The 17,500-nt window shown below is 33.5% G+C and overlaps 2 protein-coding genes across 2 annotated transcripts in view; both read left to right on the top strand.

The window, feature by feature from the left end:
• Positions 1 to 17,500, top strand: part of LOC144966194 (dopamine receptor 2-like) — a 297,783-nt gene that overhangs the window by 220,533 nt on the left and 59,750 nt on the right. The gene's annotated exons all lie outside the window — the stretch shown is intronic.
• LOC144964084 (uncharacterized) lies at positions 2,065 to 4,480 on the top strand. Its single transcript, XM_078898025.1, has 2 exons — positions 2,065 to 2,240; positions 3,630 to 4,480. The coding sequence occupies exon 2, from the start codon at positions 3,665 to 3,667 to the stop codon at positions 4,478 to 4,480; it is 816 nt and encodes a 271-aa protein (XP_078754151.1). The 5' UTR covers positions 2,065 to 2,240; positions 3,630 to 3,664.

The raw sequence follows: 17,500 nt of genomic DNA, 5'->3' as shown, positions 1-17,500 counted from the left end.
TTACTCATAAACGTGGATGGCAAAAAACAATAACAAAGACCTGAGTGACGTCATCTTCGAACCATCTATACATGAAAGAGTCCTCGCCCTCCCCCCAATCGTATTGTACATTTGTCTTATTATATCACTTTCGTACAAAAATTTCATTTCCATTCTTATCATGTGCGGCAATGTGGTCTAGTGGTATGACACTCGCTTTCGGATCGGGAGGTCCTGGGTTCGTGCCTCGCGCTCGGTGCATAGTTGAGTCCTTGGAAAAGGCTCTGTACTCACATTCTCTCACCTTACTCAGATGTAAAATGAGTACCTGGCCGTTACCAGCGGTGTCTTTGTCCGAAAAATTGTAATATCGCCTAACAGGCGGCAAGTCCCGTCCTACATGTTGCTGTTGACCAGGGACCCCTTGTAAAGCGCGTTGAGCACATTTAGTGGATATGGCGCTATATAAAGCTCAATTTTATTTTTATTTTATTTTTTAAATACGTTTTGTGTTTCTTCTATCTTCTTTTTGTTTGTTTGTTTGTTTGTTTGTTTTTTTTTTGTTTTTTTTTGTTTTTTTTTTTTGTTTTTTTTTTTTGTTTTTGGTTGTTTTTTTTTGTTGTTGTTGTAGTTGTTGTATTTCCAATCATACATTGACGCAATATCATCTTCTTTGAGAAGAAGGGTGTCGTTATGGCTAGAAGCCTTAATCAGTGAGATTAAGAGGGTATTATTATTAAACCTAAACAGACCAAAAAAAAGTTGTGGTTCGTTCCTGCCTCCTGGCTTTTGCCAGGCAAACACTCGAGAGAAAGAAGAAATTTCTAGGATTTATGATGATAATGTTGTTGATGATAATAATGCTGATGATATTGGTGATGATGAGATGATGATGATGATGATGATGATGATGATGATGATGATGATGATGATGATGATGATGATGATGATGATGATGATTTTCATGATGAAGATGATGATGATGATGATGATTTTTCCATATCCTTTAAATTATCTTTTAAAAGCTTTCTTTGTTTTGCGCTCACGTGATCTTAGGTTTATTAGTACATAAATTATTACTTTCATTATAATCGGTATCTTATTATTATTATTATTATTATTATTATTATTATTATTATTATTATTATTATTATTATTATTATTATTATTATCATCATCATCATCATCATTTTCATTATCATTATTCTCATTATTATTACTAATTGCATTCTATCACTTTACAATGTATTATCATCATCACCATCATCATTATCATCATTATTATAGTCATTATTAATAGGTTATATCGATATCTCGTACGACTCTTTCCCTGATATGTACTTGGCTTTTTTTAAAATCTGTTATATTCATTTTTTATTAATAGCCCTCTGTGTTCAAAATATTCCAAAAAGTCTGAACCATGCTGTATGTTATGAAAACATGTTTTTATTGATATATATTATAATATCGATATATTTGATTATCATTTGATTTGATTGAAATCCGTTTACTCTATCCAAACCTACTACATTTGGAATAGCCTTTGGAGCAGTAGTGTAAATTGCTTGTCATCGGAGCGAACAAATGCGGTTTCCAACCTTTGGAGCGACATATCAATTTACAAGTGTTAATTTTAATCGGTGCCCTACGTAGCTAAAATTACGAGCTTTCGGTGCACTAAATGTGCTCAAAGCGATTTACAGGGGGCCGCAAGCCAACAGCAACACTTAGCATTTAGGACGAGACATAAAACCTGTATTTCGACTTATACAACCCTGCTACTATTTTACACCTGAGCCAAGGCCTTCTATATAGCTACCAGGCCAGGAAGCTTAAAAAGAAGTGCCAATCCTACCGACCTATCAGGCCGACTTTTCCGTTCGTTGTTTTGCATTTAATTTGGGCTATATGTTTACAAAGACATTTATCAATCAATGATTTTTAAGTAATAGTCTGGTATAAGTATAATATTTCAGTTTCAAGCTTGAAAAGGTAAAAGAGCTGAGGAATTATTTTTCATCTACGCTTCCCTATTTGAGACTGCTAAAAACGGTACACTGACTGCGTGATTAGGTCAAGCTGAAATCATTGCGCACCGCCTTTTCCAATATGTCCGCGCCCTGATTAGACCGGCAATTGCATCAACTTCTTTTCTTTGCTTTTATAACGAAATAAAATACGCCATACTTTTCATTATCGTCAACTTGACTTTCAATAAGTTGGAACAAAGACATTTTACAGAAGAATCGCATGACAAAAAGGTAAGCAGCTTAATTAATATATAATTTATTTTAATTCGTATTGACAATTGGTAATCTTAATTAAATCGGCATCAGAGACCATCTCTAATCACTCAAGTCAGAGTCAGACCTAGTGTTGGAGTTGGTTGTGTTGGTGCTGCTTAACAATATGGTGAATATAACTTTTTTTAAAAGCTCAAATAAAATAATATATAATTTTTATCATTATTATTGTTTGGAGACAATGATATGTTATTTGTCACTCGAATATTGATGTTATTGCTATACCTACTAGACTCTCCCAACCTAAATCTCTATCTCGCTTCTCTTACACATTTTTTCTCTACGCGATACAACTCAATATTAAAATAGCAGTTGATTGTTTAACTATTTTACATCCATTATCATAAAATATGAGTTTTTACATATCAATGAAACAAGGAAACAAATCAAAATCAAAGACTTATCGTCATAAATTTTATGGATGACATAATGACTGATGAAACTGACCATGAATGATTAATATCGTGATAATTTAAGAATAGTATTTTTGTTTGATATTAAAGATGTGCCAAAAAAAATAATAACTAAAGCAAGTGTCTGTAATATTTAACCCGTGTATTATTCTGGGCATGAGAGAGAAAACACACGGAAAAGAGTGAAAACATGCAACACACACCATATGGAACTTTCACTGGCACGGAGAAAGAATTCCCAAAGGTGTGATTGGAATGCGGTGGTCAGTGAGATAATGGTTACGATTGCCTGCGATGGCATTGAAAGTTCTGGAGAGGTCTCGCAGTTGTAGAGCAAAATTAAAGATAAGGGGGGGGGGGGGGGTTGAGTTGTAAATAAAGAGATTGAAGAACAAATCAACATTTAATCAATGATTGTTTTCTTATACATGATAGAGAAAGTTCCTTCTTAACTGACGATGAAGATGATATGATAATAATAATATAATAATAATAATAATAATAATAATAATAATAATAATAATAATAATAATAATAATAATAATAATAATAATAATTATTATTATTATTATTATTATCATTATCATTATTATTATTATTATTATTATTATTATTATTATTATTATTATTATTATTATTGTTATTAGATAATAATGATAACTAATAAATAAACTATATTGATTCATAAGGAAATTGGGCTTACAGACATAAATCATAAGAATAATTTAATAAGCGTTATAAAGCATAAATATTTATTTGTTTTTAAAAGCAATACAGTGAGAAAAAATACAAATAAATATGAGCGCATCTATTATATCGATATTAATGAATAGAAACATTTGATATATTCTGAATAATGCATTACATATCTTAACGATGTATAAATATAGCAAGAATCATCACTCAATAAAATTCTATTTTGTATCTATTTCAGATCGAGCTACACATTCCTGAGACATCAAACAAAATATGGTCAATAAGTGCTGCGTTCCTGCTTGCATATCGAATTATAAACGTAAAAAAGGAGATTCAGAGCAAAACACATACACCTCATGTTTTGAATTCCCCAAAGACCCTGAACTTAAGGAATTGTGGCTGAGGAAAATTCCAAGAAAAAATTTACTCATAACAAAAAACACTGTCGTTTGTGAAAGACACTTTAATGAAAGTGACATTATATGCAGTGACATTATCCCAGGTGTTAAAGGACAACAAGATACCGTTATTCCTCGTAAACGGAAGAAGTTAAAATCAGGAGCTGTTCCCAGTATATTTGAAAACCTCCCTGGCTACTTATCGTCACCACCGCCTTTAAAAAGAGAAAGTCCGGGATCGAAAAGAAGACGGCTAGAGGAAAGAGAAGAAGATTCTCTCCAGAAGTTTTTAGAGGAGGACATAGTTTCTTCATTCACTGATTTGACCCAGTGTTTGGATGATCAATTCAAGAAATGGAAATTCTTTCACCTTAAAACAGAATTTAACGATGATCATATAAAATTATATTCGTTGGAATTCAATGAGAGACAAGGATTATTTGTCAAATTCAGTATTTCCATAAACAATGACTTGGCTGTTTCTGTGTGGTGTGAAAATATTAAAATTTCTAACTTCACATGGATTATTCCAAAGGACAATAAACTAGACCGATGGAGCCAACTACAGAACATTATTACACATTACTCTTCTTCTTTACCTGGAAAGGAAGCCATATTTGAGAGTGCAATATGCACAGTTGCAGAAGTGTTTCAAGAAGATGAGAAAAAACTGATTTGTGTAGTTTTTTAATTGAACAACTCAAACTTGTACGTCTTCCACCCTCAAGAAGACGATATTCTAATGATTGTATAATTCACGCTTTTTGTATATTTTCAATATCTCCTTCTTCTTACAAAAAAATTAGAAACACTCTACTTATTTTACCCAGTGTAAGGTTTTTAAGACAGCTATGTGGAAATGTCTCTGTAAAAGATGGTCTGCTTGGCTCTTCATTTCTTCAAAATGAAGTCAAGTATCTTGATGAAAAAGACCTTTTTGTAAATTTATCGTTAGACGAAGTTCATGTTAAATCAAAATTGTCATTTAGAGGAGGTAATATAGTTGGACAGGCCAATAACTGTGACAAATTAGCCAACAGTGTTCAATGTTTTATGATATCTTCTCTTCTTTCAGATAAAAAACTGATTGTTGGTTTGTTTCCTGTACATAATATGACTGCTGAGTTTCTTCATGAAATAACTTTTAATGTTATGAAAAGTGTAATCAATGCAGGTTTTAATATCATTAGTATTATTTCTGATAACAACAGAATTAACCGTAAAATGTTTTCTTTATTAACGAGAGGCACTGATTCAAATTTCTATATGCCCAACCCCGTTCGTCCTAATCTCAAAATATTTCTTTTGTTTGATTCAGTTCATCTTCTCAAGTCTGTACGAAATAACTGGTTAAATTTAAAGAACAAATCACAAACTTTTTGTTTCCCTAAATGGACTGACGACACTGTCATAACCCATGCCTCTTTTAATGACTTACGTAATTTGTACAGACTGGAGAAAGACAATCTTTTAAAGGAGGCACCTGCATTATGCTGGAAAGCCCTCTATCCTCATTCATTAGAGCGACAAAAAGTTAGCTTAGCTCTTAAAATTTTTAACGAAACAAATGCTGTTGCATTACGATCAATTGGTCCTTCTGATAAAAGCATTATCTCATGGGACGGCACAGCCCATTTCATCAAGACAATTTGCCATTGGTGGAATATTGTCAATGTCCAACACCAGTATTACGGACGGAACAAAAGAAAACCTTCCGCCATTCCATTTTTTTCTTGTGATGATGAAAGATTGTCATGGTTAGCAGATATGTCATCATGGTTGAAAAAATGGCATGATCATTTTATATCATCAAATGAAGGTTTCCTTAGTAAAGACACTTTTATTGCCCTTACTCACACCCTGGACTGTTTAGTCATTTTAATTCCATATTTGTTAAACGACATGCATTTTAAATTTGTACTGACTGGTAAATTTCAAACTGATAATTTAGAAGGTCGTTTCGGACAATATAGACAAATGTCTGGAGGAAACACCTTGATTTCCGTTGATGAATTGCTACAAAGCGAAAGAAAACTTATTGTAAAAGAACTCATCCAAATTCACTCTGTTTCCAAAGGAAACATTTCCCTCAGCATTAAATCCTTTCTCTCTGAATTCGACTCAGGGAGTTTTAATGACGGTGACAAATCATTTGTTAATGACTTTCCTTTCGACAAAATTGAAATTACTGATAAATCTTTGAATGTTGTTATTTATGTTGCAGGATATGTAGCTAAGAAGTTGATTTCAACTATTGACTGTTCTGAATGTTGTGAATTGATTGGGGATAAAAACAAATCTTTTGACATTGTTATTGACAAGGAATTTATAGATTATTTCGATCATTTGAATCGTGGGGGTCTTACTTATCCATCACAAACCCTCGTTGAAGGTTTTCAGGTTGCCTTGTGCATCATGAACATTGCAGTTGGGGATCTTGAAAACAAGTTTATGTCTCTTGTAAATCAGAAAAGTGCTCTTATTAAAATCAATGAGTATTACTGGGCAGATAATTGTGATTCGATATCTGAATTTCTTTCCATTTGCAGTAAATGTAATCTTAGTAGAGAGAAGATACTAAATAAATGTTATGTTAGTTTTGTGAACATTTTGATAAATAATTACTCAAAGAATGTCAATGACGCTTTTCAAAATTCTCAGAGCACAGCAAAGAAAGCATTAAAATTTCAGTAGCCATATGAATTAATGATATGTTCCACAAATTAGAATGAGAATACATAATTTTGTTTTATACCTATTACATTTATATGCTCCATTATTTCACCTATTCAATTGATTGATTGAATTTTGTTTGTTTCTTTATTTTACTATGCAAAATATGTTTTTAAAATACACGTAGAGATTGTTCAGTGGAACATTCTTACAATATTCATGAAAATATACATAAACGATTGTGTGTTGACATATAATATGCATTTCTTTACTTTGTTCAATTATATTATTATATAATTTTGACCTATAAATATAATTGATAATAATAGATTGTATTGATCTTGTCCTCCATGTTAAATGTTAATGTTGGCTTTGGACACCTTGTAAAGTGCTTTGAGAACAAAATAGTTGGTATTATTATACACAAAATATCGATAATATGTAAATAATGTTGCTTCAAGATTTAAAAGCGAAAACGTGTTTCATCATTGTTTTTGAATGCTTACTTATTGATCTCATCCCTTTTTTATACATATGTGTATATTTAATATCACATTTTTAAATGCTAACTTTATTCAGTCTTATATTTTAAAATTGAAATAGTTCAATTGCTCTCATTTTGTTTTAATAAATTTCCTTAATTCAAAACTTACTCATGATTGTTGGCAGATTATTACACTTTATTGCATGCCCTCTTTAATCACACAGTCGTCACCGTCCTACTATCTTTTCGCTGGTGATTGAATAACTCAGATGTGTGGCAAGCTTATCCATCAATCTCTCCATCTATTCTATCTATCTGTCTAACCGTCGATCTATCTCTCCATCTATCTATCTATCAATCTATCTATCTATCTATCTATCTATCTATCTATCTATCTATCTATCTATCTATCTATCTATCTATCTATCTGTCTAACCGTCGATCTATCTCTCCATCTATCTATTTATCTATCTATCTATCTATCTATCTATCTATCTATCTATCTATCTATCTATCTATCTATCTATCTATCTATCTATCTATCTATCTATCTATCTATCTATCTATCTATCTGTCTGTCTATCTAACCGTCGATCTATCTCTCCATCTATTTATCTATCTATCTATCTCTCTATCTATCTATCTATCTATATATCTATCTATATATATATATAAATGGAGTCACTCACTTATTTGTGGCTGAAACACATGTTTCTGAGATCTCCACATATATATGACTACCTATCTATCTACCTATCAATATCGCCTATATAATTTACAATGGAGCTTCAATAGATATCAATCAGAATTTATCCAATTATTTCTTACAGACTTGAGAAGATGAACTGAATCTCTCTCTCTCTCTCTCTCTCTCTCTCTCTCTCTCTCTCTCTCTCTCTCTCTCTCTCTCTCTTTGTGTGTGTGTGTGTGTGTGTGTGTGTATATATATACATACATATACATATATCTAGGTCAAAAGACCTGAAACAGCTTTCAAATTAATAATAATAATAATAATAATAATAATAATAATAATAATAATAATAAATAATAATAATAATAATAATAATAATAATAATAATAATAATAATAAAATGATGATGGTGATAATAATGATAATAATAATAATTAATAATAATAATAATAATAATAATAATAATAATAATAATAATAATAATAATAATAATAATAATAATAATAATAATAATAATAATAATAATAATAACAAACCCACGGGCAGTATACCTGTCCCGCAAGGCGGCTGTTAATGACTATTAGCGCGACTGGAATCTCGGCCTGATAACGCCGCCATCTTGTTTTGTGCTTCCTGGCCTGGTAGCTATATAGAAGGCCTTGCCTGAGCACGATGAGAGAGAATATGAATAAAAGGCTTTTTCCAAGAATGTAACTTTTCCTCACCCTTCGCAGATTCGAACCAAGACCTCAAAGCTGCATAAATCTTAAAGTCTATAGATAGAATGAATTTGAGGTCACTCGGGTCTTTGTAATTGTTTTTTGCCATCCACGTTTATGAGTAGTTCTCACTTAACTGTATTATCCAGACTATAAAAGTTCAAGGTTACACATAGTTTTGTGTGTCGGTCCGTTATACTTCCGGGTGGAAATGTTGTGAGCTTCTAAGCCAAGCGCATACTATCTATATTATCGCCTTCAAGCACCTGAAAAGCAATTGAGTAAAATCAAAAGCATTTCCAAGACATAAATGTTGATTATTTCCCTGTTTACAGATCTAAGCATTTTCTTTATCTTGATTCCAATATCTATAATAACATATTTAATTTAGTTTCTATCTCCTTTGCTACTATCTATTATCAGTTGTTATTACGTGTCGTTCATAATCCTACTCTCAATAATACTAGAATATGAATACGAATTTCAGATATTAATTTTATTCTGTGCTCATTAATCTTAACGTTGCTAAAATTAATTAAGATAAAATTTCCTAAATGAGACAAATTAATGGTTAGAACTGCCTCTCAATGAATGTTTACCAAGCGATGATTGATTCAATGCCATTTAATAACTGCTAATTCTGGGGGGAGACGTTTTTAATATTTTGGTCAGAAAACTCGTCCTTCAAATATCGATCGATTAAAATGATTCTCATCTTGGCAAATCCCTCAAAACTGAGACTTCTCGATATTTGAAGGGATATTTTGATGGTTTTTATGTTTATATTTTTTAATATGTTTTTTGTCAGAGGACGCCTAATATTGCCGTCGAACAACTTTAATTGTGGATAAATATTTCTTATCGTTTCCTAATTTTTTTTTCATTATTTACATATTTTTTTTCTGTTTCTGTCATCACATTAATTTAACACTTAGCAGTCCCCAATATAAATTCTATGAATATATCTTCAACTATTTTTGCGGTTTGTTTTAATGTACGTTTCGTTTTCTGTACATTTAATCAAAGAAAGTAAAGGAATTTGCAATTACTGTATACAGCATAGGGAAACTACAGTACTTTGACTAAAAGTCTTTCGATAACTTTACCAGAAAACATTTTGCTCACAAAATCCACCGTCTGAAGAGGCTCCCTATCTGTTTTGTTTGCTTGTAAATCTAAAGACTTCTAAAGAGTCTCGGGTTCAGTAATTTTGACAAGCCATTGTCCATTTCAAGGGACAGATGTGGAGGTTAAAAGTTTTGGGTCTAATGTTTTAAAAGCGTTATGTCAATGTACTACAGAATAGTATTGTGATATGGGGTTACTTGGGCCACGGGGGATAACTTGGGCCACCAGAGGTTGTTTGGGCCACTTTTCTTCAAAAAGATTAGTACAACCAAAGATGAATTAAATCAATATTATCTATACATTTGTAGGTTTTGAAAAAGAACGTTTGGGTGCAGTGTTCTTTTACAAGAAGATTGACCCAAGTAACTCATTATAATGGTAAATGGTTTTTCTATTTGGACAAGCGGATTGAGGTTTGGTGAAAATATTTGCATCTAGGTAAATATTTGCCTTATATATAAAGCACAGGTGGCACATTTTAATTTTATTGCAAATATAAGTCAAATAAATCTGTGCTACACATCTTGCTAATAAAACCAACGTCAGGTGCACAAACCATCAAATTAGCACTTTGTTACCACCAGCGACGAGAATAGGGGAGAGTGCATTCCGGTGTAGGCAGTAATAATAAATTATAAATAACATTTGTATAGCAACTCACCCCGATTTCAACAGGCTCTAAGCGCTTTACATTATTGAAATAAAGAAAGAAATACAATGAAAAAAAAAGATAAAAACATAGCAAATTCAACTATTTACACAGCAATAGACATTACATTTTACACACATGATAGGTAAAACTTCATTTAACTCAGTAAGGTTCAGTAATACCAAAAATGAATAGGAATTAACGAAGTGCCAGAGGGTGCGGCTATGTGGTCTAGTGGTATGACACTCGCTTTCGGATCGGAAGGTCTTGGGTTCGAGCCTCGCGCTCGACGCATAGTTGAGTCCTTGGAAAAGGCTCTTTACTCACATTCTCTCACTGTACTCAGGTGTAAAATGAGTACCTGGTCATTAACAGCGTTGTCTTTGTCCGAAAAATTGTAATATCGCCTAACAGGCGGCATGTCCCGTCCTACATGTTAAATGTTTCTGTTGACCAGGGACCCCTTGTAAAGCGCTTTGAGCACATTTAGTGGATATTGCGCTATATAAAGCTCAATAATACTGAGAAGACAGTTTTTCGAGGCGATGGGGAGTTGAACCCTATACCTCACTGGTGCGACTTGTTGGGGTCGTGAGATTGACACAAAACCATCGCGAAAATTTGGATTGGTGAGCTAGCTGTTAAGCTATAAGTTCTATTCTCCGCTTAAACATATAGCACAGGGGAGATTGAGACATTTACTTAGATCAAATTAAAGGTGAATATTAATCCAGAATAGTGAATGTGTTTTCTTTTGTTTTTTACCCTCTCCTTACCACCCTTAGCAAAATAATCACATTTGTTACGACACAATATACATTATTCTTATTCAGATTTTATTTTGTAAATCACAAACTTTGAAGAATGATCTATGTTTAATTAATAAGAACATAAAATTGTTTTGTAGAGAGCTGGTTTGAGTTTTTAAAAATCATTTTTTCTGCTGGGTAACCCTGCCATTTTGTAATTTAAGCGCTTAGAGTCTGGTGTCTCGGAGTTATAGCGCTATATAAGTTTTCAGCATTATTATTATTATTATTATTATTATTATTATTATTATTATTATTATTATTATTATTATTATTATTATTATTATTATTATTAGTATTATTATTATTATTATGGGAAAATGCTGAAAAAGATCGTAAGGAGAGAGTTAGGAGAGTTCGAGGATATTGCAACACTATTGGTCATTTCAAGGCGAAAGTGAGTGGAGTAGGTGCTTCCGTCAATCACAAAACATGAAAGGAATAGAGAAATGACCGAAGACAGTAATTGTCAAGTATTGAGAATAAAAAAAATTCGCGGCGATGACAAGTTGAACCCGAGACCTCACTAGCACGGTATCCTTCGCCTGAACGCGAGAGGGACGCCCTCGTACAGTAAGAAAATTGATGTTTTTGTGATGATCAGAGACTATAAGATCTACCCACAGAATATAGGGAATGAGATTAGCGGAAGAGTAGCGTCCCTTGATTGGACGTCACCTTACAGAGAGAACGTCAATTTGGTTTTGCGCATGCGTCTCTCTCGTCCTCGCTTTCGGTGAAGTGTCTCAAGCCGCTTTCACCGGAAGCCAGGACGAGAGACGCATGCGCAAAACAAACATGACGTTCTCTCTCTAACAACTTTTCCGCCGGTGACGTCCAATCAAGGGACGCTACTCTTCCGCTAATCTCATTCCCTATAGAGCGTCACAACTCCATTTTCTGTACTATATCAAAGTGACAAATTAAAGAGCAGGCACTGGTGTAAGATAAATATCAGAAAAATTGTGTTTGGAACGAACAACGGAAGACAAAGTAAAAACAAAATACAAAATAACCAAAAACATGTCAAACAATCTGCCTGTTTTCATGACACTGTTTCATACACACTTTTTCAGGTCTCTGTCTGTGCTATCCGTGGTTCTATTTAGCAATCCTCTTGGTCATGTATTCATGTTGCGTGATGTTCTCGTTTCAATTTGACCAAGCAAATCTTTGCGTATTATCGCTCAGCGGAACTATCATTGCCATCTCTCTCTCTCTCTCTCTCTCTCTCTCTCTCTCTCTCTCTCTCTCTATATATATATATATATATATATATATATATATATATATATATATTATATATATGATATCCATCTATCCATCTATCTATCCATCTATCTATCTTCTCCCTATCTCTCTCTGTCTATCTCTCTCTCTCTCTGTCTATTTCTCTCTCTCTCTCTCTCTCTCTCTCTCTCTCTCTCTCTCTCCCTCTCTCTCTTTCTCAATCTGTCTCTCACTTTTCTTCTTCTTCATCTTCTTCTTCTTCTTCTTCTTCTTCTTCTTCTTCTTCTTCTTCTCTTCTTCTTTTCTTCTTCTTCTCTTCTTCTTCTTCTTCTTCTTCTCTTCTTCTTCTTCTTCTTCTCTTCTTCTTCTTCTTCTTCTTCTTCTTCTTCTTCTTCTTCTTCTTCTTCTTTTTTCTTCTTCTTCTTCTTCTTCTTCTTTCTTCTTTCTTCTTCTTCTTCTTCTTCTTCTTCTTTCTTCTTCTTCTTCTCTCTCTCTCTCTTCTCTCTCCTCTCTTCTTCTTCTTCTTTTTCTTCTTTTCTTCTTCTTCTTCTTCTTCTCTTCTTCTCTCTCTTCTTCTTCTTCTTTCTTCTCTTCTTCTTCTTCTTCTTCTTCTTCCTTCTTCTTCTTCTTCTTCTCTTCTTCTTCTTCTTCTTCTTCTTCTCTCTTCTTCTTCTTCTTCTTCTTCTTCTCTCTTCTTCTTCTTTCTCTTCTTCTCTCTCTTCTTCTCTCTCATCCTCATCTATCTTCTTCTCTTCATTCTCTTTTCTATCTTCTATCTTCATCATCACATCATCTATCATTCATTCATCACATCACCATTCACCTCATCATCATCACCATCATCATATATCATCCATCATCATCACATCACCATAATCAATCATATCACCACATCATCAATATACACACCTAATCATCATCATCATATCACACCACACTAAAAATCGAATCTATTCATATATATTGCGTAGGGCGGCGGTGCAAATACCTTATTGGGTAATGATGACCAGATAAAGCAGGCAGAAAATACGAATGATTCGGATAGAATTTGACATTGATTGCCGTATTGAGACGTCTATTTTAATCATCCGCACAGCGACAGGACGTCAATCGGGTGTTACCGGATGATGACTTGGAGCCCAATGAATATGAGAGGCGGGCGGCGGTGGCTAGAGATACACTTGGGCTAAAAAAAAAAAGAAAAGAAAATGAGCTTTTATATAGCACAATATCCACTAAATTTACTCAAAGCGCTTTACAAGGGGTCCCTGGTCAACAGCAATATTTAACATTTTAGAACGGGACATGCCGCCTGTTAGGCGATATTACAATTTTTCGGACAGAGACAACGCTGTTACCGGCCAGGTACTCATTTTTCACCTGAGCACGGTGAGAGAATGTGAGTAAAGAGTCTTTTCCAAGGACTGAACTATGCGCCGAGCGAGGCTCGAACCCAGGACTTTCCGATCCGAAAGCGAGTGTCATACCACTAGACCACATAGCCGCACGGCTCCTCATACCCAATCTAGTCATCAAGACAAATTGGATGTAAAACATGACTGAACTTAGATATAAGAATGTGATCTTTGTGTATTTAGTAAAAGAGTTTATAAATGAATATTATCATGACGATACAATCAACCTTCACCAACAACTAGATATCTACCTATTCTGTGTTTTATGGTCAATTATCACGGTCCTCTATATTATCATCATTATTATTATGATCGTCTTTATCATCATCATCCTTATTATTATTATTATTATTATTATTATTATTATTATTATTATTAATAATAATAATAATAATAATAATAATATTATCATTATTATTATTACTATTTTCATTATTATTATTATTACTATTATTATCATTACCATTATTATCATTACTATTGTCATCATTATAATTATCATTATTATTATTATTATCATCATCATCATCATTATTATTGTTATTATTATTATTATTATTATTATTATTATTATTATTATTATTATTATGATTATTATTGTTATTGTTGTTGTTGTTGTTGTTGTTCTTGTTGATGATGATGTTGTTGTTGCTGTTGTTGTATTACTATTATTGTTATCATTATTATTATCATTATCATTATTATTTTAGTTGTTATTATGAATTATTATTATTATTATTATTATTATTATTATTATTATTATTATTATTATTATTATTATTATTATTATTAGCATCATCATCATTATTATTATTATTATTATTATTATTATTATTATTATTATTATTATTATATTATTATTATTATTATTATTATTATTATTATTATTATTATTATCATCATCATCATCATCATTATTATTTTATCATCATCATTTCTACTATTCCTCTTCTCCTCCACCAGTACCATCAATTCCTTATTTTATCTTATTTTATCGTCAACATCAACATAATATCATGATAATAATGATACTAAAACCATCGTAAATCCCCATTCCGATGTCATAATATAACCATCATCACCACCAATTTCGGTATCAACATATAAAGCCACAAGTCAGTATCCTAATCATTGCTTTAAACCTTTGAATGCGGAGTTCCGTCTCATTGAAGCCTGAGATGGACCATACTAACGAAAGAGTGAAAATGGAGAGGCTTCGTATGGGAACAAAACAGACAATGGACGTTTCGGGTACAAACCCTTCGTCAGCACAACAATACACAAATTAACGTGGAAAACAAATAAAATGAAATGCAAAATAACTTGTATCGTCTGTACTCAATGAGACGAGGTCCTGGGTTCGAGCCTCGCTCGGCGCAGAGTTGAGTCCTTGGAGAAGGCTCTTCACTCACATTCTCTCACCATACTCAGGTGTAAAATGAGTACCTGGCCGTTAAACAGCGTTGTCTCTGTCGGGGAAAAAAGTGTAATATCGCCTACAAGGCGTCATGTCTCGTTCTACATGTTACATGTTGCTGTTGATCAGGGCCCATTGTAAAGCACTTTGAGCACATTATGTGGATATTGCTCTATATAAAAGCTCATTTAAAATTTGAGCATAATACGGTTTGGATCAATGGGCCACAGACTAAGTCTCGCCGTTAACGGGTTAACCAGGATCACATTCGATCCAAAGAGAGAAAAAAAAACAAACCCAAAAACAATACAAATAGCCATAATCGCTGTCTTCAGACCAAAATATGTCGTTAACCCTTTTACGCCGAGATTGAATGTTTTTTTTTTTTCAAATCATGAAGATTCTACGAATCATTATTTTTATTTAGTAAAACCAAAGCTAGAGGTGCCTAAATGAGCCAGTAAAATGGAGAGAAAAAAATAAAGTGAGTAGATGTGACTCATATATAAGGGAACAACACAAAACAAACAACGTTTCGGCCCTTGGCCTTCGTCAGGAGTTTCCTGAAAACAAACGTTGTTTGTTTTGTGTTGTTCCCTTATATATGAGTCACATCTACTCACTTTATTTTTTTTCTCTCCATTATTTTTATTTATCTGATTGGAGTCTGGTTCCACCAGCTGACATCGCCGTTTTCATTTGAACCCTCGCCGGGTGGAATTTCTGATACTTTGTGGAAGGGGTCCCTGGTCAACAGCAACATTTAACATTTAGGACGGGACATGCCGCCTGTTAGGCGATATTACAAATTTTTTTTCGGACAGATACAACGCTGTTAGGTACTCATTTTACACCTGAGCACGGTGAGAGAATGTGAGTAAAGAGACTTTTCCAAGGACTGAACTATGCGCCGAGCGAGGCTCGAACCCAGGACCTCGTCTCATTGAGTACAGACGATACACGTTATTTTGGATTTCTTTTGTGGAAATGTATAATGTCAATATAGATAGAATGACGTTGACGTCGATCGAGTTTTTGTTATTGTTTTTTGCCATCCACGTTGATGAGTAATTTTCACTAAACTGTATTATGCAGACTATAAAAGTTCATGGTTACACACAGTTTTGTGCGTTGGTCTGTTATACTTCCGGATGGCAATGTTATGAGTTTCTTATCCAAGCGCATACTATCTATAGATAGTTAGAATGTCGTCTGTAAAGAGTTAACAACTGTATTATTTGATCAGGGATCAATTTTGACAGACTAACTAGGGGAGGTAACAACCAGTAGAAAAGGAACAAAATCCAATTTTTTTTTTTTTTTATTCCCAAATTAGCTTATTCTCTTTCATGTATGGTGTTCATTTATCCTGACTGTATAGGTGCAAGAGTACTCAGGTCACGTGCAAACCGACTAGTGTCGAATCCGAGTAGAGTTGTTGAAGGTGGGAATATATGATTGCTTTCGGTTGAATTGGATTCAATAGTCTGATGTCACGCCTCCCGGCGACGGCGGCCATCTTGGTTCTAAACCAAGAAAATCATTACTTTTTATTTTTCATGATGGCTAGAACTTTTCATATGCCTTGTGATCATAATGTGTAAAAGTCAAAACATGATCAAATTTATGGGGGTTTTTTCCTCTGGATACGCTTTTATGCTCGTCGGAGACATATTTCATACAGGCGTCCGCCAGTGTTCCGATAGTTTAGAGCCAGTGTTGCTAAGTTACCATGCGTCATTGTGAAGGAAGTGACGTTAGGACTATTTTTTTTAAAAACCCTGCTTTTTACAATTTGGCATAGAAAATCGTTTTATTTCAAATAATGAGTGACTGCATTTACAGCCTCGTTCAATTCCTTGATTGGTGACGACAATATAATTACAAGGACAAAAACACACGGGTCTGTCATCAAAGGCTTTGTGCTTGTGTGTATAAGTTGATGTGATACGTCATTTCCGTTCACTCTCAGAAACCGTCAAGTTGTCTTTATAATCGCCTTCATTCACTATGTTGGACACAAACTAATGACGGAATCGGTGACAAAACGCATTCTACTTATAGACGGATAAAAATGACCATCAACTTGTCAACAACAAAAAACTCAAATCAGAGAGTTGTCGAGTATCGATCGAATAAGATCATTAGCTCTAACATGTCAAATCTTCAAAGAAGTCTCTGACAAGCTGAGGACATTTCAATTTCAATGGGAGCGATCTATAGATAGTATGCAGATGACGTCACTCAGGCCTTTGTTATTGTTTTTGCCATCCGCGTTTGTGAGTTGTTCTCACTAAACTGTATTAACCAGACTATAAAAGTTCATGGTTACACAGAGTTTGTGTGTTGGTCCGTTATACTTCCGGATGGCAATGTTGTGAACTCCTTGGCCAAGCGCATTCTATCTATATTCATGTTTTCGTCCAACCAAGTCATCAATCACATGATTTGTTGCTGTCCAACGATTCTTCAGAAATGTAAACACGCTGCTTT

The sequence above is a fragment of the Berghia stephanieae genome, chromosome 2, assembly GCF_034508935.2.
Source record: "Berghia stephanieae isolate SIO BIC M18660-M18661 chromosome 2, UCSD_Bste_1.3, whole genome shotgun sequence".
Classification (NCBI taxonomy): Eukaryota; Metazoa; Mollusca; class Gastropoda; order Nudibranchia; family Aeolidiidae; genus Berghia; species Berghia stephanieae.
This window is presented reverse-complemented; position numbering and strand designations above follow the sequence as displayed.